The sequence below is a fragment of the Diaphorina citri genome, unplaced genomic scaffold, assembly GCF_000475195.1.
Source record: "Diaphorina citri unplaced genomic scaffold, Diaci psyllid genome assembly version 1.1 scaffold749, whole genome shotgun sequence".
Classification (NCBI taxonomy): Eukaryota; Metazoa; Arthropoda; class Insecta; order Hemiptera; family Psyllidae; genus Diaphorina; species Diaphorina citri.
This window is the reverse complement of record NW_007378182.1, coordinates 42,000-68,795: the sequence shown is the minus strand read 5'-3', so window position 1 is coordinate 68,795 and position 26,796 is coordinate 42,000. Positions and strand designations below refer to the sequence as shown.

The 26,796-nt window shown below is 38.1% G+C and overlaps 3 protein-coding genes across 5 annotated transcripts in view; 1 reads left to right on the top strand and 2 right to left on the bottom strand.

Annotated features, from left to right (window-relative positions):
- Positions 1–14,422, bottom strand: part of LOC103511768 (longitudinals lacking protein, isoforms H/M/V) — a 41,333-nt gene extending 26,911 nt beyond the window's left edge. For both annotated transcript variants that reach the window (XM_026825435.1, XM_008476505.3), the window contains exon 1: positions 13,846–14,422. In XM_026825435.1, the coding sequence (XP_026681236.1) occupies positions 13,846–14,013 (168 nt within the window). In that variant the 5' untranslated portion in view covers positions 14,014–14,422. The remainder of the gene's footprint in view (positions 1–13,845) is intronic.
- Positions 14,423–16,107: 1,685 nt separating this feature from the next.
- Positions 16,108–19,260, top strand: LOC103511760 (protein arginine methyltransferase NDUFAF7, mitochondrial-like). 2 transcript variants are annotated; one of them, XM_026825433.1, is made up of 4 exons: positions 16,108–16,243; positions 16,548–17,555; positions 17,758–18,318; positions 19,149–19,260. In XM_026825433.1, exons 2-3 carry the CDS (start codon positions 16,654–16,656, stop codon positions 18,302–18,304), a joined length of 1,449 nt encoding a protein of 482 aa, XP_026681234.1. In that variant the 5' UTR covers positions 16,108–16,243; positions 16,548–16,653; the 3' UTR covers positions 18,305–18,318; positions 19,149–19,260. The 2 variants fall into 2 exon arrangements, with proteins under 2 accessions (XP_026681234.1, XP_026681235.1); XM_026825434.1 differs by having other exon boundaries at positions 16,548–17,711; positions 17,914–18,318.
- A 1,718-nt stretch (positions 19,261–20,978) lies between these two features.
- Positions 20,979–26,796, bottom strand: part of LOC103511767 — an 11,248-nt gene continuing 5,430 nt past the window's right edge. Inside the window, exons 7-11 of the mRNA XM_026825430.1 lie at positions 25,980–26,166; positions 23,390–23,518; positions 23,035–23,060; positions 22,218–22,368; positions 20,979–21,627 (exon numbers count right to left, since the gene is read on the bottom strand). Of these exons, the coding sequence (XP_026681231.1) occupies positions 21,476–21,627; positions 22,218–22,368; positions 23,035–23,060; positions 23,390–23,518; positions 25,980–26,166 (645 nt within the window). The 3' untranslated portion in view covers positions 20,979–21,475. The remainder of the gene's footprint in view (positions 21,628–22,217; positions 22,369–23,034; positions 23,061–23,389; positions 23,519–25,979; positions 26,167–26,796) is intronic.

Below are 26,796 nucleotides of genomic sequence, written 5' to 3'. Positions count from 1 at the left end.
AGTGTATTTTGAGAACCACTCGGAAATTGGAAAGTCTTCCTTCTCTCTTCGATTTCGGGACGATAAGACCATAGCAGTTACAGTTCCCTCTGTCAAACCTCTAAAAAAAAAAGAAAAAAAAATCGAATACCGCCCGAAGTTAACTTTAGGATAAAATTTCCTTCTCCTATCCTGTCTTCCTTCTCTCTTCGCTTCCAGGACGTCAAGACCTTAGCAGTTATAGTTCCCTCTATCAAACCTCTTAAAAAGAAGGAACAGTGCGGTGTACCCGTATAATTTTCTTCATCATTGGAATCTGTCTGTGCTAGTCTGTGTTCAAATTTCATTTCTCTTCAACACGACAAAGGGTAACCCCTTATTTCCCTCTCTAGTAACCCCTCACCTAAAACCCATTCCAAGGTTAAAGTCTCTCTCTCTCGGCTTGGGTTGCTCTGTTCCCCCCCTCTCTGTTCCGAGAGACAAAAAAGGTTCTTTGTGTTACTCTCATGTAACAGGGGTTTTGTGTATTCAAGTTTCTACTGATGACAATAGAGGGTTTTATGTAGTTCCTTTAGCTTGGTTATTATGGTGTCATGTTGTTCCTATAGCTTTGTTATGGCGTGGCGCATGAAAGGGAAAGAGAACTGGGAAGCCTTTCCAAATTTGTATTGGGCTTACAAAATGATACACAACACTGCCTCAGTAGGTGCTAAGCATTGGTGCCATTAGAGCTATGTAGGGTAAGTGTACCATTTATTCGCCCACCTAAAAAACTAAGGTTCTTTGTGTTACTCTCATGTAACAGGGGTTTTGTGTATTCAAGTTTCTACTGATGATGTGATGATAATAGAGGGTTTTATGTATTGTAGTTCCTTTAGCTTGGTTATTATGGTGTCATGTTGTTCGTATAGCTTTGTTATGGCGTGGCGCATGGAAGGGAAAGAGAAGCCTTTCCAAATTTGTATTGGGCTTACAAAATGATACACAACACTGCCTCAGTAGGTGCTAAGCATTGGTGCCAGATTTACACTGCTGCCTTGTTGCCAGATTGAAAGGGCTTCTTTGGGGTCGTTCCATGGTTTGGACTAGGCTAGCCCCAAGATGGACGAAAGACAAGGGTTCTTTTTGAATAGGTATCGATGTTGCTTTAGGCAGCCTTGTTTGAAGGAATTATTAAATTTATTATGGAAGAACCTTTCCTTAACTAAAACCATCCTTTTTAGAGCTATGTATGAGCTTCAAGAATGTATGCCCAATACATTTAAAATACCTTTTAAAACGCCGTTTTAATGTTTTATTTATTCACATTATTTTTTGAATTGTCAAAATGGCCTTAAGGCCCAGCCATACAGCCAGAGAAAGAGTGGTTTCAAAATGTTCATTGCTGTGAAAATGTCAGCCTGGTGCGTAGGTTGGGGGGGGGCTTTGTTATTTGAAACCAACATGGCGGCGGACCATGTACATAACTACGCCGTGTATTGTGTTATCTCTATCAGCACCGGATATGCCAATGTAGAGACACGAAATATACAAGAGATGATTTTAATTCTCAACAGGGTACGAATGGTCAAGACTCAGCGAGTTTTCGTATAGGGTCCCGAGGGCAAAGCCTACCACTAATCGAAATTGAAACCCGATTACATTACATTATGTACCTACTTTCCTTCCTATAAGTCCTACACTCCTATAGGATAAGGTAAGTGAAAATCTCTGTAAGCGCGAGATCGCGGGTCCTGTTTTCGCCCGTGGGAGATTTTATACTAAACAGATAAATGTTCGTTCTCGGAACGGTTGGTTTTCTCCTAGTCTTCCTTCTCTCTTCGTTTTTGGGACCGACAAGACCTTAGCACTTCGAGTTCCCTCTATCAAACTTCATGAAAAAATCCATGGCAGATTTCATTGAAAAAAGAAAAAAGTAACACAGAGAATACAGAGTTGAATCGAGAGAGAGAAAGAAAATTGGAAACGCTTCTCCCTCTCCTCTCTTTGAGTTCAACTCGACTCTCCATCTCTGTCGCTCTAGTTTGAACGCCAAACCATCTATCTCACTCTTTCAAAACTGGTTCCACATCAACGAACAAGTAAATTACCAACCATCTTCTGAAGAGACAGAGATAGGCCTACGAATGAGAGCGACAAAGATAGCATCCGAGAACCAAAGAGAGTGACAGAGAGAGAATGATGGTCCTACAAACGAGAGCGACAGAGATGGAATCCGAGAACCAAAGAGTGAGTGAGATACAACGATAGGCCTACTAATGAGAGCGAGAGAGATGGAGCTCGAGTTGAACCGAAGAGCAAGTGAGAGAGAAGAGCGTGAAAAATCGTAAAAACCATGCTGGAGAGAACTGAATTTTAACAGTAAATTGACTTGGATCGAGGATTCCTATTAATATTGAAGTGAATTGACTTGACGAACCTTCAGCTAAAAGTGTACCAGAAGATACCATTTCTAACTTACCAAGATACCAATTCTCCTACTGACTTGACAAGTAAAACTCTAACTATTCAGTCTTTTAGATCAAGATTACCTACTGAACTCAACCACTAAAAAATAACCAGGTACCTAGAAACTCACTAAATCCAAGTAGCCATATGTATCTGAAATCTACAAATTTTCAGGTGATTATTATTGAAGTGAATTGACTTGACGAACCTTCAGCTAAAAGTGTACCAGAAGATACCAATTCTAACTTACCAAGATACCAATTCTTCTACTGACTTACCAAGTAAAACTCTAACTATTCGGTCTTTTAGATCAAGATTACCTACTGAACTCAACCACTAAAAAATAACTAGGTACCTAGAAACCCACTAAATCTAAGTAGCTATATGTATCTGAAATCTACAAATTTTCAGGTAAACAGAAACTGTGACTGATTGAGGCGACAATTTAAAATCAAATGAGATTCGAGTTGATAGCTTTCACCAAAATTACCACGGTGTAATGTCTTTAATAATGATAGATAAATAGTACTCGACTAATAATCAATCATCGATGATTGGATACGAGAAAATTTTCGAGCTATACGGTTCACCTCTCATCTAGATCTTAGAATAGATCGATTGAAAGAGGAAAATTCCCAATTTTCACTCACTGTACCTCACGGATAAATTGTAAAAATATCAGTACCTACTGAACAATATATTAAAGTCTGAAGACACAAATAAAAGCAGTTGTAGCAAAAAGCAATCTGGCTGCCCTTGAACAGTTCCAACTTCAACCCGAATATATCTACATCCAAGAGAGACAACACAGACAGAAAAAGGCGTAACACAATCCCCCCCAACCTAAACCTCAGGCCAGACAGACAGAAGCATAGAGACACACAGAAGTTCAGAGAAGAGAGACTTTAATAACATAATAAAAAGAGGGGAGAACGAGCCCCTTTCAAAGCTTAACATGGAAATGATTGCAACATCAAGAAGAGAGACCAGAGAGATACAAAGGAAACAAAATGTGAGGGGCTTATGAAACATGACGAAATTTCAAGGGATAAAATAATAATAATAGTGCTTATTTATACTGCTCGTAAGGTTACAAAATGTGTATACAGTATGGTTGGGACGCCAAGTCATAAGTCAATTTATGACCCGTACAGTTTTTGATTTCTTTTTGCCTCTTTTTATGGTCGGTAAAATTATTTTTTATTGTGCCTTTTTGGCTATCTCTTCCCTCCTCTCTCTCGCTTTCTCTCTCTCTCTCCTTCTCTCTCTCTCTTTTCTCTCTCTCTCCTACTCTCTCTCTTTTTCTTTCTCTCTCTCGTGTGTTTATCTCCCTTGACTAATTTGCCTGTAGGATCTTCCTGATATAAAATCTGCTAGGCGCGGCACCTAAAAAGGGGTGGCATATTCTAGAGGTGAACTACTTTCTCGTGATTCAGTGAATTGTGGAATCAGGTATCTACCTCAGAAAAGAGGACCCTCCGAAGGCTCAAAATCTAACGACAAAATATCTTTCATGTCTTGAAAATTTATTGCCAAATTTTATAAGAAGAGGACAAAGCAACTGTTCAAAGAGTTATAGTGAAACAAACATCATCCATAGGTTTACAATATTGCTCCCCCACAAGTGGTACCCTTTGTCATCTTGGCAGCCTGCTGGTGAGCAGGAAGGCGGCTGTTCCAGCATTTCTCTCTTTAACCTTGGGAATGATTCAATTTTAAGAAAGCCTTTTTAATATGAAGTATCTAATTACCTTTGCCCTTAAGTTCCACAGCTCCTCTCTCCTTCAAGTTATATCCCTGTAGATGATCCAGTAGTCTCTTACATTCAGCACTGCAGTGGATTTTCAGAGCTAGAAACAGAGAAGTTGGATTATTATTGAGTAAGCTTAGCTTGTCTGGCTGAGGTATTACAAGGAGTAGAACAGGGAACACTTAACCATCATAGTTAGGTTTACGCACCTAAATGGGAAGTATTGTGTCTCTTCTCGCCCATCTGATGAGGGACATACTACGGGATGGGCATGCTACGACACAGACCACATGCGTCTAATGTAGCAGATGTTTCATTGCTACGAAATAAAAACGGCGGTGACACGCCCATTATTATTATTATTATTATTTTTTTTTTTTCAATTAAACTCTAAAATAGGGTTCCAAACTGGGGCCGTGGGGTCGCGCCTCTGAACTGGAACAGAGGTATAATAGAGGGGACTGTAACAACGGAGGTTTTATCGTCCGAAAATCAGATAGAGGAGGATATGAGAAAGCCAGCCGTTCCAAGAACGAGCATTATCTATTTAGGATGAAATCCGCCCTGGGCGGGAATCGAGGCGGCCTAGCGCCTACAAGGCAGACGCGCTACCAACCAAGCTAACTAAGCTGGCTCAATCTTTACTTTCTATTGCTACAGTTATAGCGAAGTTATACTAGTAATGATTAGGTTTCAATACCTCTATGCATAGTGCTATGAAACGTTTTATTTAATAACTAATTTCCCACGACATCCTTGTATCCCTAACCAAAATTACCTACCTCTTAAGATAAGAGACAGGGCGGATAATGGGGATGTTGACAACCAGACACCAGTCTCACGAATGATTTTGGATCGCTGTCATACATACTCGTATTTATTTCATTTCAGGAGAACTCGTCAGATTTACTGATTTCGGCAAGCGTTAGGTCGCGCGTTCGCAGATTTCAATTAAGCTCTGGATCCTTTTTTTTTAAGAGGTTTGACAGAGGGAACTGTAACTGCTATGGTCTTATCGTCCCGAAATCTTTTTTTTTTTTTTAGAGGGAACTGTAACTGCTATGGTCTTATCGTCTGAAATCGAAGAGAGAAGGAAGACAGGATAGGAGAAAGCCAGCCGTTCCGAGAACGAACATTATCCCATCAGGATAAAAAATCGAAGAGAGAAGGAAGACAGGATAGGAGAAAGCCAGCCGTTCCGAGAACGAACATTATCCCATCAGGATAAAATCAAACTTATTACAGATATTTATGCTCGTAGATCAGAGTTCTTTTTGCCAACTGATTGGCCCATTTTCGAATCCCATAAATCCGCCCCGGGCGGGAATCGAACCCGCGGCCTAGCGCTTACAAGGCAGACGCACTACCAACTAAGCTAACTAGGCTGGCTCTGGATCCTTTGACCCCTTGAAACCTCTACAGTTCACAAAACCACTAGCAGTAAAACCAATACTTAAAGCCACTGTGGCACACAGCAAGTACTCAAAGTTGACTTGAAGAGAGAAGGGGAAGCAGAGACTAAAGACGAGAACACCAAAGTAAAACGAGTAGTACCGTTCTTTAAGTAATTGAACTTCGAATCTTTAAACCGAAACATAAAAAAAGAATATTAAAATAATACCTAAATTATATAAAAAAAAACACCAGAACACATTTCCTTTCACGGTCTATTTTCATGATTTTAATGCCTTCAATCCACCATTACAGAACCTGGCCCGGAGTTTGATTGTCTAAAATCATCGAACCGCGAACCCGAGAGATGAATTTTTAAATTGTGACAGGCAAAAAAATGTAAAGATACCTGAACTAAGATAGCTTAAAGTAGCGACAAAGTCGTGACCGGAGAACCAAAGACGGATCCGTACACAGAAGTTAAAACACCACAGGAATATTTATTATTTATCCATCATGGAACTTTAAATTCGGAACCCATGAAGTTCGGAACCCATAATTTCAAGTCACCGAAACCCAACTACAACGGTGATTTGAAGAAATAAAATCCGCCCCAGGCGGGAATCGAACCCGCGGCCTAGCGCTTACAAGGCAGACGCACTACCAACTAAGCTAACTAGGCTGGCAGCTGGCAGTCATCAGTCATCACTTTATACAACCCATAATATTGTAGGTAAATGTAAATGTTTTATTCGCAATATATTACAAAGATTACAAAGGAAATATATAAACGGGAATAATGAATGGTTACAATAGGCAAGGTGGATGGATACCTCTTTCACACACATTTTCAATCTCTCTTCCTTCCCTGAAAATTTTCAAGTTCCCAGTCCAAAGTCCCTTCACTTCCTCCTAACCCTGGAAAATTTCTCCCAGTCTCTTCTTCCCTGAACATTTCAAGCCCAAACTACCTACGAGTAACGAGATACACTAGAATTTTGGAGAGATTAGACAACCTCGCCACAAAAGCAAAGTGTAAAGAGTTTCAATGTATTGTAATGCCAAAACGACACAGCATACTTCTCAGACAGAATTGTTACATATACCTATGATAGGATATGAACCAACTTTAGTCTTGAAAATTTAGAGCGATCATGAGCCATTCGGACACCAACCACGTGCAAAGTTGCTTCAGTGATCTTAACTTCAGTGATCTATTGAGAACTGGTGCATTCATCATGCTATCCCCGCTAGCTTCCAAAGCGATAAGAGAAGCACTTGGCAACAGTCATCACTTTATACAACCCATAATATTGTAAATGTAATGTAAATGTTTTATTTGCAATATATTACAAAGATTACAAAGGAAATACAAAAACGGGAATAATGAATGGTAACAATAGGCAAGGTGGATACATCTTTCACACACATTTTCAATCTCTCTTCCTTCCCTGAAAAATTTCAAGTTCTCAGTAAAAGTCCCTTCACTTCCTCCTAACCCTGGAAAATTTCACCCAGCCTTCTTCCCTGAACATTTCAAGCCCAAACTACCTACGAGCAACGAGATACACTAGAATTTTGGAGAGATTAGACAACATCGCCACAAAAGCAAAGTGTAAAGAGGGGGGAAAGAGAAAACCAACATGGCTTCCCTTCTACCGAACGCCTAAAATACTTCGTAAGAGCTCGGCCTAACTCGGGCTTTTCCGGACAGTGGGGAATACAGAGAGGGATCCTATCTGTTTCTTCTACTTCACAGGCCTTGGTAAATCGTAACTTCGACGCGTTTATTACGTACATACACTAGGGCCGGGAGTTTGATTGTCTAAAATCATCGAACCGCGAACCCGAGAGATGAATTTTTAAATTGTGACAGGCAAAAAAATGTAAAGATACCCGAACTAAGATAGCTTAAAGTAGCGACAAAGTCGTGACAGGAGAACCAAAGACGGACCCATACACAGAAGTTAAAACACCACAGGAATATTTATCTATTTATCCATCATGGAACTTTAAATTCGGAACCCATGAAGAAATTTCAATTTGGAACCCATAATTTCAAGTCAACGAAACCTAACTACAACGGTGATTTGAAGAATGGTTTCTTTCCCACGACATCCTTGTATCCCTAACCAAAATTACCTACCTCTTAAGATAAGAGACAGGGCGGATAATGGGGATGTTGACAACCAGTCTCACGAATGATTTTGGATTGCTGTCATACATACTCGTATTTATTTCATTTCACGATAACTCGTCAGATTTACTGATTTCGGCGAACCCACGCCCTCCTGTTTACCAGGCGAGCGCCTTGACCACTACACCACCGAGGTAGGTAAAATAGTGGAGTAGTGGACACAGAAGAACTGAGAACTCGCTTTGAGCTTCTGACGAAATACAAGGGGGATAGGATAGTGGACACAGAATTTACTGAAGAGAGAGAAGCAATCAATCAAATTTACTGACGGACTGCCCACAGTTTGGCTTGCCAAAGCGACAATTTGGGTGCAATAGTCCTACATACAGGAGTCCGCACATAGGAATTTCGTTAGAAAATTGACATGCTACTCATTTTCCTCACGAGGCTGAGTGGGCCCCGCAACATCCAGTCACGGAGTCGATCATTTGCTTGAACTCTCAATTTAAATTGCTACTAAATGGACGTACGTCACCACACAGATGAGAACATAATTATTCAAAGTCCTTCCTGTCCTCTCGTGTGGCAGCTCTAGGTTTAAAAGAATACAATACATTCCTCTCGCGTGGCAGCTCTAGGTTTAAAAGAATACAATACAGACTATGTACAGTAGGAACAAAACCAACCGACTTCAAGAATTTTAGAACCAAGGTGGTATTGGAACAGCTGTTAGTTCCAACTTCCCCCTAAAATAAAATTCTTGTAATTTAAACAGAATAAAGGACAAAGAAATCCCAGCACGCGCGCGTGAGCTAATTTGACAAAAACCAGGACTTTTAAAAGTGGGAATAGAAGACAGCTGTCAAACAGAAAGAGAATCACAAAACCAACCGACTTCAAGAATTTTAGAACCAAGGTGGTATTGGAACAGCTGTTAGTTCCAACTTCCCCCTAAAATAAAATTCTTGAAATTTAAACAGAATAAAGGACAAAGAAATCCTAGCACGCGCGCGTGAGCTAATTTGACAAAAACCAGGACTTTTAAAAGTGGGAATAGAAGACAGATGTCAAACAGAAAGAGAATCCCAATCAATATATGATTCAATTTCAACTACAATGTTTGATTCAAAGAAGTTCTTTTAACATCAATCAGACTTCAAATTGTTCAACAGATTCAGTGTTTGTGAGTACTTGGACAACTAGAAAATTCCAATCCATATGTCATTTATGTCAGCTCTAGTCTCAGTGAGTGGGTCATTTTTTCAAGACACACAAAAACATCACAATTGCTTCTTCTAGTAAATAAATACTAGATTAAGATAGGTAGAAAGAGCATGTATAACCAGAGCAAATAGTGTGACTCATCTCTTTCTCAGCTTCCTTCAGAGTACAAAAGCATCAAGAAGCATCTGGCATTTCATATTGTTTTAATGTGTTATTTCTTCCAAACACTGGAGAAATAGGTACCTACACATCAAATGAACCAAAAATCAGTCAATTACAATTGAAGTAATAATTCAATAAATAAAATAGAGTCTTTCAAATGGGACTAATGAAACAAATGGTACATTAAGTATATAGAATTAAAAAAAAGTAGGTACCAACATAAAGTTGACAATTCCCATTCAAAAATTAAAACCTACTCACAAAAACAAATAAAAATTCAATCAATACATGAAAATGGGATTCATAAAAATGCATAAAGCAAAATAAATTGACTTTATAGGTCAATTTATTTTGTGAATCAAAAAATATCAAATCCCATAAAATTCCAAAGTAAATGAACTCTGTCAGAATGCACACATGCACAATGATAAATGTGAACATGTTTGAGTACTTGACGAGAGTATTTCACTATTCATTTCTGATAAGGAATGTAATTTCCTACTGGGTGACTGGTTAATGATAGAGAAAACTGGCAACCCAAAAATGTCAAACAACATTTCAAATCTCTCAAAATAATATTGGGTCTATAAAACATAAATTAAATCATAACATTCATAACCATGTCTGTGGGCAATAAGTAATTAAATTATGTACAAATTGAGAGAGAGAGAGAGAGAAAAAAAAACTCATGTACAATTGTACATATACCTATCTCAAACTGAAAATACATTCCACCCCTAGTTACTTAAACTGTTTTAATTTTTCTCTCCACAAATCTTTTCAAATCTCTCAAAATAATATTGGGTCTATAAAACATAAATTAAATCATAACATTCATAACCATGTCTGTGGGCAATAAGTAATTATGTACAAATTGAGAGAGAGAGAAAAAAAAACTCATGTACATATACCTATCTCAAACTGAAAATACATTCCACCCCTAGTTAAACTGTTTTAATTTTTCTCTCCACAAATCAGTCACCCATTGATTTCATTTCAAACCTTGTCATTCTTATCACCCAGTAAAAGGCAAGGCTATGTACACAAACCATTGCACTACACCTCCCTGCCCTGTGTTTGATTGATAACAAATAATTCATCAATTATGTTGCAATTCAATACAACCTTCTGTCATTCTTATCACCCAGTAAAAGGCAAGGCTATGTACACAAACCATTGCACTACACCTCCCTGCCCTGTGTTTGATTGACAACAAATAATTCATCAATTATGTTGCAATTCAATACTCAACACTTACACTATCAAGTAAATTTGATCATTTACTATCATTTAAATTTAATCATACTGTCAAATGTATTTGATAATTTCATGACTTCTCAACAATACCTATTGCTGGCCAGCCAACCTCTTCAATTTCAAACAACACACATTTTCCAATTATCAAATTGGGGTTGTTTAGTGTTCATTTAATTTTGATTAGTTTTGCAATAGTAAACCTTTATAGGAGAAAAGTGTTGTTACTCTTAAGTATGGGTGTTTCTCCCAGAGCTTTCCACTTTGAAGGTTGGCATTTTCTGCAATATTTAAATCTATTAATCTCTTCTTCTTTTTGTATTTTCCCACATAGAGATGGGGTCAGGATTTTTCATCTGCTTCTCAATATTTAAATCAGCCCTAGGGTGATTGGTTTTAGGCTTGGCTTACATTTGATTTTGGCTACAAATTTATTGAGTGGATGGCCAAAATTGTGTTCTATGAATGCTAACCATTGTTGACAAACTACAATTTCAATCTATTAATCTCTTCTTCTTTTTGTATTTTCCCATGTAGAGATGGGGTCAGGATTTTTCATCTGCTTCTCAATATCTAAATCAGCCCTAGGGTGGTTGGTTTTAGGCTTGGCTTACATTTGATTTTGACTACAAATTGGATGGCCAAAATTGTGTTCTATGATGCTAACCATTGTTGACAAAATAAACTATCACTACACTCCAAACAAAATACAAACACAAGAATGCTTAAAAGTTGGCTCTCTCACACTAGAAAGTTTTGAAACATTTCTCAACAAAAATTAATTCTTCAAGCTAACAATTTATGCAACTCTTAGAATACATCTTGCAGCTAAATTCATATCAGGAGAAAGTGGTCTCAATGTATCCTTATTACATTTTGATGTTTCCTATTCAGACAAATTCATAAACAATGCATGCAAACCTAGATTGCTGCAACTAGGTATCGTAATGGAATTAGAAAGTTACTCAATATCTCATCTCATACATAAATGTATCTTATTTTTTTTTATTTTTATTTTTTTTTTTATTTTTATTTATTTTTTTTTTTTTATTTATTTTTTTTCCAAACACCTAGGTAGTTAGCAAATTTCCCTTAAGTATGTGATAATTATTTACCCAATCAGATACAGGGTTCAATTCAGGCAGAGGTTTGGACTTTGAAAACTACTTGAAATAGATACAGGGTTCAATTCAGGCAGAGGTTTGGACTTTGAAAGAAAACTACTTAAAAAGACAAGGTTGATGATTTGGTTTAACAGAGGAATCAGAATATCACATTTCAGTAGCTTAAAATCAATAATTTCATGCAAGCATGCAAAATACAACATCCCATGAAACCTGCCCAAAAAAAGTAAAAAACTGAAATATAGAGATAGGTAGTCTGGATTCAGAAAATGAAATTGGGATGTCAGAAAACAGAGTTGGGATGGTAATCAAAGTGACAGCTCAGCCAAGGCAGGGGACTTTCAAAGCTATGGTACCTAACCCGAGAGATGAATTTTTAAATTGTGACAGGCAAAAAAAATGTAAAGATACCTGAACTAAGATAGCTTAAAGTAGCGACAAAGTCGTGACTAGAGAACCCAAGACGGATCCGTACACAGAAGTTAAAACACCACAGGAATATTTATTTATCCATCATGGAACTTTAAAAATTCGGAACCCATAAGGAAATTTCCATCCGGAACCCATAATTTCAAGTCACCGAAACCTAACTACAACGGTGATTTGAGGAATGGTTTTCATGATCATCGATGCATAGAGTAAACCGATTAAAACAGTTTCATGTTTTGATTAATGAAAATGTGTATGAAATAATGACGGAAAAATTTTAAATTATGAATTATTTATGGTGAAGGTGAAGAACAATTTTTGTGAATATTTCATTATCACAGCATTACTAAAAGCCCCTACTTCGTTCACATAACAGAATTTGTTTTAAACAATCAATACCTACAGATAAATTGTTCCAAGTCCAAGAAAGAATGTGAAGCGAAGACCAACACAGACAAACTTTCTAAAAACTTAGCAGTTGTGAGTGAGTGAGTGAGTGAGCTTTAGAAATTTTAGAAAGTCCGACCAGACAACTCACTGTTTCACAGGAATTGTGTTTGTGATTGTGTCTCAGAGTGCTAAAAAAACTGAGCTGAAAATTTTAAACCAAGGGAAGACCGATAAAGTTGAGAAAACTTGCAGCTAGAGTGGGGACTTGTTGAAGTGGTCTAAATGTATCCTTATTACAATTTGATGTTTCCTATTCAGACAAATTCATAAACAATGCATGCAAACCTAGATTGCTACAACTAGGTATTGTAATGGAATTAGAAAGTTAAATATCTCATCTCATACATAAATGTATCTTATTTTTATTTATTTTTTTCAAACACCTAGGTAGCAATTTGCCCTATAAAGTATGTCATAATTATTTACCCAATCAGATACAGGGTTCAATTCAGGCAGAGGTTTGGACTTTGATGGAAAACTACTTAAAAAGACAAGGCTGATGATTTGGTCTAACAGAGGAATCAGAATAACACTTACATTTCAGTAGCTTAAAATCAATAATCTCATGCAAGCGTGCAAAATACAACAGCCCATGAAACCTGCCCCCCAAAAAAAACTGAAATATAGAGAGGTAAGTAGGTAGTCTGGATTCAGAAAATGAAATTGGGATGTCAGAAAACAGAGTTGGGATGGTAATCAAGGTGAGAGCTCAGCCAAGGCAGAGGACTTTCAAAGCTATGGTACCTAAAAATGACAAGGAGGCCATTTTGTTTCGAATAGGCCTTCATTTCACCATGTTGGTACATTGAAGTACCAAATTTAGACTGAAATTCAAAGACTCTTACCTGGAAATAAGGACTACAGGCACTGACAAAAAAAAAAAAAAAAAAACCCTCATCTATTCTCAATGAATAATGTTCTCGTGTTTGTGCTACTCTAAAGTTACCATTCCTACACTAATGAAATTTAATATAACTACTTTAAAATTGACCCCTTCTTGAATTCGTAGAAGCTTACCTCGTTCTTTAAGGCTGTTTGCCCCCACACCTAAGTCTCTGAGTGGGCTTTTTGTGGATGACTCCCCCCGTTATTCTGACTGTTCTCGTGTTGTTTCAGCAAAAATGAAGAGGGAGCGCAGGAGTGGGGACTTGTTGAACTTCAAGGAGATTTGGAATCAAGAACAAAGAAAGAAGGTTGCAGTGGTATGGACATGTCGAGAGAAGAGGCGAGAACTATGTGGGGAAGAAAGTGGCAAGAATACAAGTGGAAGGAAAGAGAGCAAGAGGTAGACCAAAGAAGAGATTGAAAAACTGTGTGAACGAAGATCTACGTGAGAAGCAGCTACCAGGAAATGAGGTGCATAATAGAACGAACTGGAAGAGACTGACACGAAATACCGACCCCGTTTGGATGGGAAAAGGTAAAGTAGAAGAAGTCATTTCACCATGTTGGTACATTGAAGTACCAAATTTAGACTGAAATTCAAAGACTCTTACCTGGAAATAAGGACTACAGGCACTGACGACGACTTTGTGTGCTTTTAAATACTGTCCATCTGCGCCAATTGTACAATCTACAAGGGTTTCTGTCTTTAACAAGTTACCAAAAACTTGTAACAGTGTGTTGCAGTGGTTGTTCCACTTCAGTCGAAATTGTTGGTCCATCTTGAATTTGTGGGGGGGTTTTGTAATTCGGAAATATTACAAATATGTGTTTGCAAACATGAATACTTTAAGTTTTATACGAATATAAAAAAACGAAGAACAGGTTTCAATTTTACTTTCATAGAAAGCCAATGAGTTTCTCTTTTCAAAGCTTCAAATATGGCGACCACGCGCTTTGGTGGTGGCGTCTCCAATTTTAGAATTGACTTTGGATCTTCTAAAATTTTGTTTTCTTCTTGTAGGCACTGAATTTTGAATTCTCTTAACAATATAAAACAGGTGTATAAAAAATAATTTTCACTTATATGTCTAAAAAACACATAACTTAAAAAATAAATAGTATTTTTAAAACTTAAAATTATGAGAAATAAAAGTCCTACGTTGACGCGTTGTGATGGAAGTTCTTGAAAGCAATGGCCGAAATTTCAGAAGTTGTACAAGAAGTGCCAACTGCACATGCGCAGGAATAATTTTAATGCCAAAGTAGGGGAAGTTGAAAATCCGACCAATCAGAATCGGTCTTTTATTTATCCCTTCTCCTGAAGAAATCAAGGAGGTTGAAGATCTATCGACAGAATTTTAGGTTTTCCAAAAGTGAAGCCAAAGTTTACGCATTTCCATCAAGAACAGACTCCAGAATGGAAAACAAATTTGTCGGAGATTTACATATCCAAGTGAGTCCCAGAAAATGACTACTGACTTTTTTTTAACAGGTTTGATAGAGGGAACTGTAACTCCTAAGATCTTATCGTCCCGAAATCGAAGAGAGAAGGAATACAGGATAGGAGAAAGCCAGCCATTCCGAGAACGAACATTATCCGTTCAGGATGAAATCCGCCCCAGGAGGGAATCTAACCCGCGGCCTAGCGCTTACAATGCAGACGCACTACCAACCAACAACCAAGCAAACTAGGCTGGCGCACCAACCAAGCCAATGACGCTGGTAATTTTATCTCTTCTGTTTTCCTCTTTTTTTTTTTTTTTTTTTTTTTTTTTTGTTTTTTTTTTTTAGGGGTTTTGTTCATGGTTATCTATATAGGTGCCCGTATTACCTACCCGCTGCATCCTATATTTTAACAAGGCGCTCAATTTAAAACAGTATAATCGCCATCAACCGTTTCAAGACCAACCAGGCCACCAGCCTAAATAGCTTTGAGGTTAGCACGTCTGCCTTCCAAGTGCTAGTTCGCGGGTTCGATTCCCGCTCGGGGCGGATTTTATCCTGAACGGATAAGGTTCGCTCTCCGAAAGGCTGGCTTTCTGCCAACCTGTCTTCGCTTTAGGAACGATAAGACCTTAGCAGTTACAGTTCCCTGTATCAAACCCTTTGAAATAATGGAAAGTAAAAATCTTCCTTACATTTTGAAACACCCTACAACTTTCATCTTTTTGTGCCACAGAACTTCACTAAGGGAACGTTGTATCCACAAGTTTTCACCTCCTTGTTGGAATTTTAGAAAGCTACCAACCTGTGACTTTAAAATAATTTATGTCACTATAAAATAATAGAACAGCGTTTCCCAAACAATGAAAAATTTTATTGAAAAAAAAGAAAAATATATATATTGAAAATTAAGGGCACCTTCAAATCAAAAATTCACCTGTTGTTTTTTTTTTTTACTTTTTTTATCGATCAGTGATTATTCTTAGGTGCCGTCTGTCTGTTCTTATTTTTCTATGTACGAAAAATGCAAGGACGATACCGAGTATTTTGAACCAGTTAATAAATTTGTTCATAGGTTGGCACTCTCGAAATTTTGTAAACAAAACTTATGGCGCGAGTTGGCGCGAAACATTCAAAAGTATCAGGTGATTGAATTTTTAGATTTTTACCTTTGCCAGGTAAAAAGTAGATGATTTGTTTTAACTTTTCTTGTTTTTGACTGAACAATCGGATAAATTTCCATCTCACTTCCTTTTCCAACAAAGAAAGTGGTATTTACTATTTAAATGCCATAGTAATTGACAAAGCAAGTGTGAGACAAGGTACACCATCTCACTTCCTTTTCCAACAAAGAAAGTGGTATTTAAATGCCATAGTAATTTAATACAGGACAAAGCAAGTGTGAGACAAGGTACAATTTCCATCTCACTTCCTTTTCCAACAAAGAAAGTGGTATTTAAATGCCATAGTAATTTAATACAGGACAAAGCAAGTGTGAGACAAGGTACTATTTACACTCCAAATAGTCCAGTTTCAAGAACAAACCATGCAAATACCAATCAAATTGTAAGTTTTACCTTGAATTTGATAGATAAGGCTATACTTTAAGACAGGATAGGAGAAAGCCAGCTAATTTGAGAACAAACCTCATCTGTTTAACAAAATCTGCCCTAGCTGGGGATCAAACTCACAACCTAGTGCTTTCAAAGCAGATGTGTTACCCTGCCAGCTAACTAGGTTGTTAAGGCTTTACTGGGTAAGGTTTATGTGAGTAGGTTGTTAGTATGTTGCTGAATCAAGGGTTAAACCCCTAACAATTAAGACCCATAAGAAAAGCTCCCATGTTAAATAAATGTTTTGTTATTTTCAGATTTCAAAAACACCATAAGTAGGTATATCTTTCAGTAAATGATCTCTCACTACATCAAACCAATCCCTTACCTTGGTCATATAAACTTATCTGGAACTGTTCAAATATGTTTTCTCTTAAACGTAACATGGTTGCTTTTGCCTTGAAAAGTTTCAATTCAAGGGCAGCCAACATTATCTGTCACAATCAAAGAAGTCTTAGTGGAATCAATCCAACTCCAAACAAAGAATCTGATAAAGATCTACTCTTTGAACATATTAAATCAAAAATTCTTCTCACTGGTCCAATCACAGTGGCCATGTACATGAAAGAAATTCTAACCAATCCAAGCCATGGGTATTACATAAACAAAGATGTTTTTGGTGCCACTGGTGATTTCATAACATCACCGGAAATAACACAAATGTTTGGTGAATTGGTAACTTTGTGGTTGACACACGAAATGAACAAAATCAATGCCCCGACAAATAAAATCGACATTGTTGAGCTGGGTCCTGGTCGTGGAACAATGATGAGAGATGTTCTCCGCACCTTTCACAAGTTGAAATTGACAAGTCAAATTGATAATGTGTGCCTTGTTGAAGTTAGTAAAGAACTGTCTAAAATACAAGGAACATCTCTGTGTGTACCTGAGAGCATTGAAAGATATGAAAAGATGTTGGTATCTAGGAAAAGGAAGGTTAGTCAAATATTAGACACAGCATCTGTCAATGATAACAAGGACAATAGTAATAAAGAAAATGTCACTAGTGATTCTAAGGAAAGCAAAAATGAAACTCTAGAAGCAGAAGAACAAGATTTATGTTATCAAAGTGGCACAACCAAGAGTGGTACAAAGATCAAGTGGTACACGTCCATATTTGATGTTCCACAGAAAAATTTCACTCTGTTTCTAGCTCATGAATTTTTTGATGCTTTGCCTGTGCACAAATTTGTCAAGACAGAAAATGGCTGGCGAGAAATTCTAATTGATTTTAGTGCAAACACCAATGAACTCTGCTATGTGAAATCTAAAAACGCCACTCCAGCTTGTCTGTTCATCAATGAAAAGGAAACACGAGATCATGTGGAAATATCATTGCAAACTGGAGTCATTGTGAAGAACATTGCCACACGACTGGAAGAGAATGGTGGTATTGGGTTGATCATTGATTACGGGCACAATTCTAATTGATTTTAGTGCAAACACCAATGAACTCTGCTATGTGAAATCTAAAAACGCCACTCCAGCTTGTCTGTTCATCAATGAAAACGAAACACGAGATCATGTGGAAATATCATTGCAAACTGGAGTCATAGTGAAGAACATTGCCACACGACTGGAAGAGAATGGTGGTATTGGGTTGATCATTGATTACGGGCACAGTGGAGAAGGCAAAGACACATTCCGTGCTTACTGTAATCACAAACAAACTGACCCGCTGAAGAACATTGGGCATAGTGACCTGACGGCAGATGTTGATTTCAAATACATCCGGGATAGTGTTAAAGACAAGGCGATAACATTTGGCCCGATTACTCAGAGAGAATTCCTCAAACAAATGCATATTGACATCAGACTCAATGCTCTTATGGGCGTATGCTCTAATGATCACGAAGTCAAAATACTTCAAAGTGCAGTTGATATGTTAGTTGATGAAAATCAAATGGGAGTCAGGTTCAAATTCTTGAGCATGTTTCCTTCAATTCTGGAAGATTTTTATAAGCGTGTCCCAATCCATGCATTCTCAGAGGAGAAAGTAGAGGAGGGGAAATAGAATACTTGTTTTAGGTAATTACAAAATAAATGCTATTTTTTCGTGTGTGCTTTATAGAATTATAGCTATAGTTTTATAATGTGGAATGGAATTTACAGGTATCCCAGGAACAAGTAATATCATTTTTAAATTTATTATTTAATTTGAATTGGAAAAAAACACAACCCCAACCCATAATATACATATACCTCAAAATGAATAGGTCATGCCCAAAGGGAATTCAGCAAAAAAAAAAAAAAAAACAAAAAAAACCTCATCTATTCTCAATGAATTATGTTCTCGTGTTTGTGCCACTCTAAAGTTAACATTCCTACACTAATGAAAACCTTACTAAAATACTTTAAAATTGACCCCCTTCTTAAATTCGTAGAAGCTTACCTTGTTCTTTAAGGCTGTTTGCCCCCACACCTAAGTCTCGGAGTGGGCTTTTTGTGGATGACTCCCCCCCCGTTATTCTGACTGTTCTCATTTAGAATCATAGTTCTAGATCTAGAAATTGGAATGGAAGTTATGAGGGTCCAAGGAACAAACAATATCATTTGTGAATTTAGTTCGAATTATTTATAAAGAAACACAACCCCGACCCAAAATGAATATTTAGCTAGTTCATCTATTCTGAATGAATACCGTTCTCGTGCTTGTACCACTTCTAAGAAACGAAAGCTCTAAAGTTACCATTCCCTACAGCCCTACACTGATGAGAACTTTATTACTACTTGGTAATTGACCCCTTCGTAGATTCGTAGAAGCTTACGCCTTCCTTTAGGGCTGTTTGCCCCTTTATGCCCCTATACCTAAGCCTCGGAGTGGGCCTTTTATTCTAACTGTTCTCATGTTGTTTCAGCAAAAATGAAGAGGGAGCGCAGGAGTGGGGACTTGTTGAACTTCAAGGAGATTTGGAATCAAGAACAGACTCCAGAATGGAAAACAAATTTGTCGGAGATTTACATATCCAAGTGAGTCCCAGAAAATGACTACTGACTTTTTTTAAAACAGGTTTGATAGAGGGAACTGTAACTCCTAAGATCTTATGGTCCCGAAATCGAAGAGAAGGAATACAGGATAGGAGAAAGCCAGCCATTCCGAGAACGAACATTATCCGTTTTTCCATAGGGTAATCCATAAGTTCTGCTCGTTTTTTTTTTGTTTTTTTTTTTTTTAGGGTTTTGTTCAAAGTTATCTATAGGTGCCCGTATTACCTTTTACCTTCCCGCTGCATCCTATATTTTAATAAGGCGCGCAATTTAAAACAGTGTATATCGCCATCAACCGTTTCAAGACCAACCAGGCCACCAGCCTAGTTAGCTTTGAGGTTAGCACGTCTGCCTTCCAAGTGCTGGTTCGCGGGTTCGATTCCCGCTCGGGGCAGATTTTATCCTGAACGGATAAGGTTCGCTCTCCGAAAGGCTGGCTTTCTGCCAACCTGTCTTCGCTTTAGGAACGATAAGACCTTAGCAGTTACAGTTCCCTGTATCAAACCTCTTGAAATAATAGAAAGTAAAAATCTTCCTTACATTTTGAAACACCCTACAACTTTCATCTTTTTGTGCCACAGAACTTCACTAAAGGAACCGGTGCAGAAACTAGAAACTCCCTTAGCTGTGATGAGAAAAATTCACAACAACGCTGATTCAAACGGGTCTGATCTAACTAGAAGTAATTATTCAAGTAACGTACTTACATTTTTATTTGTTCTCCAGAAAAATGGCACCCCAGTCCTTATAATTGGCCACCACATTCTGCACGGAAAGGTGCAGAAACTGGAAACCCCCTTAGCTGTGATGCGAAAAATTCACAACAACGCTGATACAAACGGGTCTGATCTAACTAGAAGTAATGATTCAAGTAACATACTTACATTTTTATTTGTTCTCCAGAAAAATGGCACCCCAGTCCTTATAATTGGCCACCACATTCTGCACGGAAAGGTGCAGAAACTAGAAACTCCCTTAGCTGTGATGAGAAAAATTCACAACAACGCTGATTCAAACGGGTCTGATCTAACTAGAAGTAATGATTCAAGTAACGCAATCACTACTGATCAAAATGGACCCCGGTCAAATACAGTCGAATACGAAATATTAGTAATTATTACAAGAAAGATGATTTTCAAAACCCGACCCAAACCTATAGTGGTCGCGCAGGATACCAAGGTGTAGGTCACCTAGGGTAAGCAACGGCGAGCGTGGTTGATGAATGCCAACGGAGGTAAGATGATATGTATTTGGATATTTTGATTCATATTGATACTACTCTTTAAGCCTAACAAACACCTAAACGCCTAACATGATTTCCAATTTATTGAAATGTTTACTAAAAATCATTTGTTTTAAAAATGCCATATGTGATGTAAATACTTTTGTAAATAACAGTCAATAAATAACTAGGTATGATAAAAATAAAACATGTATATGTAAAACGATTATCATTATTTTATTATATAGAGTGTTTCAGAAAAAACGAGTCACTCGAAATATCTCGAGAATAGATTCAAATTTCGAAAATCGCTGAAACACGTGTTGTGGAACAATATATTTGAAACCTCAATTTGAAATTTTTGTACCTGGGGCTAAGTACATCCAAGTCAACAAATATCCATACCCACGGTTGCTGAACTTCTCTGGTCAAGAGACATCATTATACAGTTTTGACCTGATTATTACACAGTTGCGTGGTTGATGAATGCCAACGGAGGTAAGATGATATGTATTTGGATATTTTGATTCATATTGATACTACTCTTTAAGCCTAACAAACGCCTAAAAATTATTCGTTTTAAAAATGTCATATGTGCTGTAAATATTTTTGTAAATAACAGTCAATAAATAAATAACTAGGGATGATAAAAATAAAACATGTATGTAAAACGATTATCATTATTTTATTATACAGAGTGTTTCAGAAAAAAACGAGTCACTCGAAATATCTCGAGAATAGATTCAAATTTCGAAAATCGCTGAAACACGTGTTGTAAAACAATATATTTGAAACCTCAATTTGAAATTTTTAGTACCTGGGGCATCCAAGTCAACAAATATCCATACCCACGGTTGCTGAACTTCTCTGGTCAAGAGACATGATTATTACACAGTTTTGACATCATTATTACACAGTTTTGACATCATTATTACACAGTTTTGACATGATTTTTACACAGTCTTGACATGATTATTACAGAGTTTTGATTTGGTTCAACACTGTGACTAGTTTATCATTTGGTTTATTGTCAATCAGTTTCTTATGAAGAGTTTCAAAGTCTGCGTTCTCTACAGCATTACAGGGATCCGCCTCCTTTGAGAGGAATTCGGTGCAGAAGTTTTTGGCTGTAAAATAGAGGAGTTTTTTTACTGAAAATTTGGACCATACACCCCCTCCTCTCTTTACCAATGGGTCACTCTCAATAATTTGGTAATTTTTATTTGTTCCATAATACAATTACAATTGCTTAGAACATTAAAACATAAAAAATATATAATAATAATAATAATAATAAAAATAAATAATAAAAAAAAATAACAACAATAAAATATGAGGGAATAAAGAAATAGGTACACACTAATCAAATCATTAATTCTTTGAGGTAAACCAGAAAGCTTCTTCACAACTTTTGTGGGTATCACAGCATAACTAATGCCGCCTTTACTACTATTAATTCTCATCTACTCGTATCATCATTTTACACTGGTAATGTCGCCACTGGTCGCTACTCGATTAAAGTAGCTGCTCAATTGTCCTCACGAAGCTGAGTGCTCCCCGAAATCCAAGCAGAAAAAAAAAACTTTGACCCCGATCGAACCCGGAACCTCCGGCGTGCAAGCCCCCCCAATGTGATACCCACTCGGTCACAGAGGGTGCTATAAATTCGCGTTAAATAATCTCCAGCACGGGAGTTGAACCTGGAGCTACCACTTACCATAGATCCGTTCAAACAATGCACACACACCACACCACAACTTGAATCGAACTTTAGTTTCCGGTCTCCAGTCTAGGAGACTTTGATATTCGCTAGCCTCAATCTCTGTCAGCTGTCTACCCATCACCTCACCTAAACCGCTGATTATGTCCTGGAAAATATGGATTAAAAGGAGATTTATGTCGTGAAAATTTGGAGTAAAATAAAAAAAAAGGATTATCTCCCGGAAAATACGAATTGAAAAGAGGTTTATGTCCCGGAAAATATGGATTAAAAGGAGATTTATGTCCTGGAAAATATGCATTAAAAGGAAATTTATGTCTTGGAAAAATGCATTAAAACGAGATTTATGTCCCGGAAAATATGGATTAAAAGGAGATTTATGTCCTGGAAAATATGCATTGAAAGGAGATTTATGTCCTGGAAAAATGCATTAAAAGGAGATTTATGTCCTGGAAAATATGGATTTCTTCAAGAGGTTTGATAGAGGGAACTATTTCACCGGAGGTCTTATAGTTTGTTGTGTTGGGAAAATGCTACAGAGCTCTCACACTCTAGTAACACACTATTCACGTCACGTGAGCTCATGGGGAGTCAGAAAGATATAGTTCAAAGTTTTCCCATAATATTGTAGGTCATTTCGTTCATGGTAGCCATAGCCACACTGCCCTCACGTCACGTGAAGCGATAGTAGTGTAGCTGTCCTGAACGAAACTACCTACAATATTATGGGAAAACTTTGAACTACATCTTTCTGACTCCCCATGAGCTCACGTGACGTGACACGACTACGCGTCCAATGTGTGGCAGGCCTTACCTTTCCTCTCATATGTGCTTCCTTATCTCGTCTCTAGTCGCTCTTTGTACGATGATTTATTTATGATTTTTAATGAGCACTTGGGATCAGACGCGAATTTCCGAGGGAAGTTGTTGATTGATCGAGTTTATTTTGGCGGACAATAGGGTCGGCTCGGGGTTGTCCTACCGAAAATGTCTGTTTCTACCCTGATGAATCGGCGTAGAGAGCAGATACGTATTGATAGGTCCTGTTTTTTTCCTCCCGGTAATGAGTTATTCCGTCCAAAAACTTAAAATTACCTTAAGAGAATCATAGAAAAAAAAAACACAAGATAGGTATGTTTTTTTTGTATTTTCGGTGGATGTGCCAAAACTCCAAAAGTGCCATCTCATGAGTCGTTTTCCTGCCCGCACCAGGTGTCGATTGAAGACTCGGTTGTATAGGAGTCGTCTACCGGGAGATATCCATACATAGTCCTCCAGATATTCCAGAGGTGTCATGTCTGGAGGAGAGAAAAGAGAGGGATTATATTGGACATCAAATCGCCATGAAGCCAGTCTGGTTATTTTTCATTATTGTTTTATTTCCTCGGGGACTTCGGGAGACATCGCGAGGCCTCGGCAATCGTCGTGTGACATCGCCAGGTACTCGTCGCTCGGAAGCGCGGAGGCTTTGCTTTCGTGTATCTGCGGAAAGGGAATTTGACTATAAATTTTTGACTAGATTTGACTATAAATTTTTAAATAGCGGCCAAACCGTACATTTCTTGAAATCGGCCTCGAATTTTCATTTTCCGTCTGCTTTGTAAGCGCTAAGCCGCGGGTTCGATTCCCGCCCGGGGCGGATTTTATCCAGAACTGATAATGTTCGTTCTCGGAACGGCTGGCTTTCTCCTATCCCGTCTTCCTTCTCTCTTCGTTTTCGAAACGATAAGACCTTAGCAGTTACAGTTCCCCCTATCAAACCTCTTGAAAAAAAAAATGTTTTACCCAGGACTCCTTCCTTGGCTCTCCGCACGACATCCTTGGTCCCACAGTCTGCGGGATGATTACACAGGATAGAACATCCATAGGGAAACGGATTGTATAAAAGACCCGCAAAGCTTTTAGTTTTTGGCCCTAGGTGCTTTCTGCCCTAAAAAATTATCCTTTCACTGGAAACAGTTTTACCCAGGACTCCTTCGCTCTCCGGACGACATCCTTGGCCTCACAATCTGCGGGATGATTACATAGGATGGAACAGCCATAGGGAAACGGATTGTAAAGTCCCGCAAACGGTTTCAACGCCACCGGAGCCTTCGTGACCAGACTCTGCGTGTCTAACGAACGTTTCCTCTGTGAACACACAATTAAAATTGATTCAGCCAGCCTAGTTAGCTTGGTTGGTGGCGCGTCTGCCTTGTAAGCGCTAGGCCGCGGGTTTGATTCCCACCCGGGGCGGATTTTATCCTGATGGGATAATGTTCGTTCTCGGAATGGCTGGCTTTCCTCCTATCCTGTCTTCCCTATCTCTTCGATTTCGGGACGATAAGACCCTAGCAGTTACAGTTCCCTCTGTCAAACCTCTAAAAAAAAAAAAAATTGATTCGATAAGGTGAATTTTCCTTTCGGAAACTGAAATGATACTAAGTACAAGTCTTGTAGTTTAAACCATATTCCATAGGAAATCCGAGATGGGGCTTTCAACGCCACCGGAGTCTTTGTCACCAGACTCTGCGTGTCTAACGAACGCTTCCTCTGTGAAACACACAATGACCACGAGTTAGATAAGGTACTGTTTTTAGTCCGTCCTTCCTTTATTATTACTAATAATAAAAGGTATAGTGGACGGACTATTGTATTCGCTTCGGTGTCGTCTGTCAGTCGGTCTGTCTGTCTGTCGGTCTGTCGGTCGGTCTGTCCCCATAGAAGGACTTATCCAAACCTGGTCGACCTATATATCAAATTAAAGGTCTTTTTACCAGGATCACGAAAATGGTGGTGCAAATTTTGTCCAGAAAACCATAAAGCCAAAAAACCAAAAAAAACTGGTTTTTGGGGGATTTTTTTCACATTTTCTCACACAAATGAGCTCTGATCATGAAATTTGTCGCGACGACCTATGAACTTATGTAAATTCCCCCGATTACGAAAAAAAAGGTATATGTAAACTCCCCCGATGGTAGAACCTGGATTTAACTTTCTTTCTGATGCTATTTATTTGAACATATGAAAGTTTCTGAAGACTAAGGTATTGCATCCGTAAAAACATGTATATTTGGATGCAAAGAATTAAAATATATAGAGAGATGTGAATGAAATGACTTATAATTTCTAAACACCGGGAATCGAACCCGCGGCCTAGCGCTTACAAGGCAGACGCACTACCAACTAAGCTAACTAGGCTGGCTGTTTTATTTCTTTTAGTTGATCCCAAGTGCAAGGAAAATCTTGACCCTTGACGAATGGAGTGTGCATAATGTGTTCCAATTTCCAATCCACTCGACAGCGTCAATCAAACAGATAAGGTTCATTCTCTGAACGGCTGGCTTTCTCCTATGCTTTATTCCTTCTATCGTCCCTCTATCAAACCTCTTTAAAATAATAATATCGAACCCGCGGCCTAGCGCTTACAAGGCAGACGCACTACCAACTAAGCTAACTAGGCTGGCTTATTTCTTTTAGTTGATCCCAAGTGCAAGGAAAATATTGACCCTTGACAAATGGAGTGTGCATAATGTGTTCTAATTTCTAATCCACTCGACAGCCTCAATCAAACAGATAAGGTTCGTTCTCGGAACGGCTGGCTTTCTCCTATGCTTTATTCCTTCTATCGTCCCTCTATCAAACCTCTTTAAAATAATAATAATAATAGTAGATAATAATAAAACTTGATTTAATGACAAAATTATTATCAGCCTGAAATTGGCTCATTTCTTCAAAGAAGAGGAACTGGAAGCATAGAGCAATATAGAGCTTACTCACCAGTGAGTAATCTAGAATCCAATGGTAGTTCAAACCTAGCACTCCGTCTAGTGAACGTTCTAGGTAAAGTGAGCCAGGACTCACTGTCGGTTTTAGTCTGGCTCAAGGTGACGTGAAGACGCTTCAGTTCTTCGCTCACCATTTTAGGTTCCATAATGCGAAGTGCCTCTTGTAGAGCTATACGTCTCTGTGGAATAAAATGGGAAATAATAGACTCACTAGAAGAAAGCTAAAGAGAAAAATCTCTAGTTTACAATTGAAAAGCGCTAGGCCGCGTGTTCGATTCCCGCCCGGGGCAAATTTTATCTTGGATGGATAAGGTTCGTTCTCAAAAGGGCTGGCTGTCTACTATCCTGTCTTCCTTCTCTCTTCGCCTTCAGGACGATAAGACATTAAGACCTTAGCAGTTACCTACAGTTCCCTCTATCAAATCTCAAGGTTCTTCTCAAAAGGGCTGGCTGTCTACTATCCTGTCTTCCTTCTCTCTTCGCCTTCAGGACGATAAGACATTAAGACCTTAGCAGTTACCTACAGTTCCCTCTATCAAATCTCAAGGTTCTTCTCAAAAGGGCTGGCTGTCTACTATCCTGTCTTCCTTCTCTCTTCGCCTTCAGGACGATAAGACATTAAGACCTTAGCAGTTACCTACAGTTCCCTCTATCAAATCTCAAGGTTCTTCTCAAAAGGGCTGGCTGTCTACTATCCTGTCTTCCTTTTCTCTTCGCTTTCGGGACGATAAGATATTTTACAGTTCCCTCAATCAAATCTCTTCAAAAAGTTTTTTTTTTTTTTTTTTTTTTTTTTTTTTTTTTTTTCT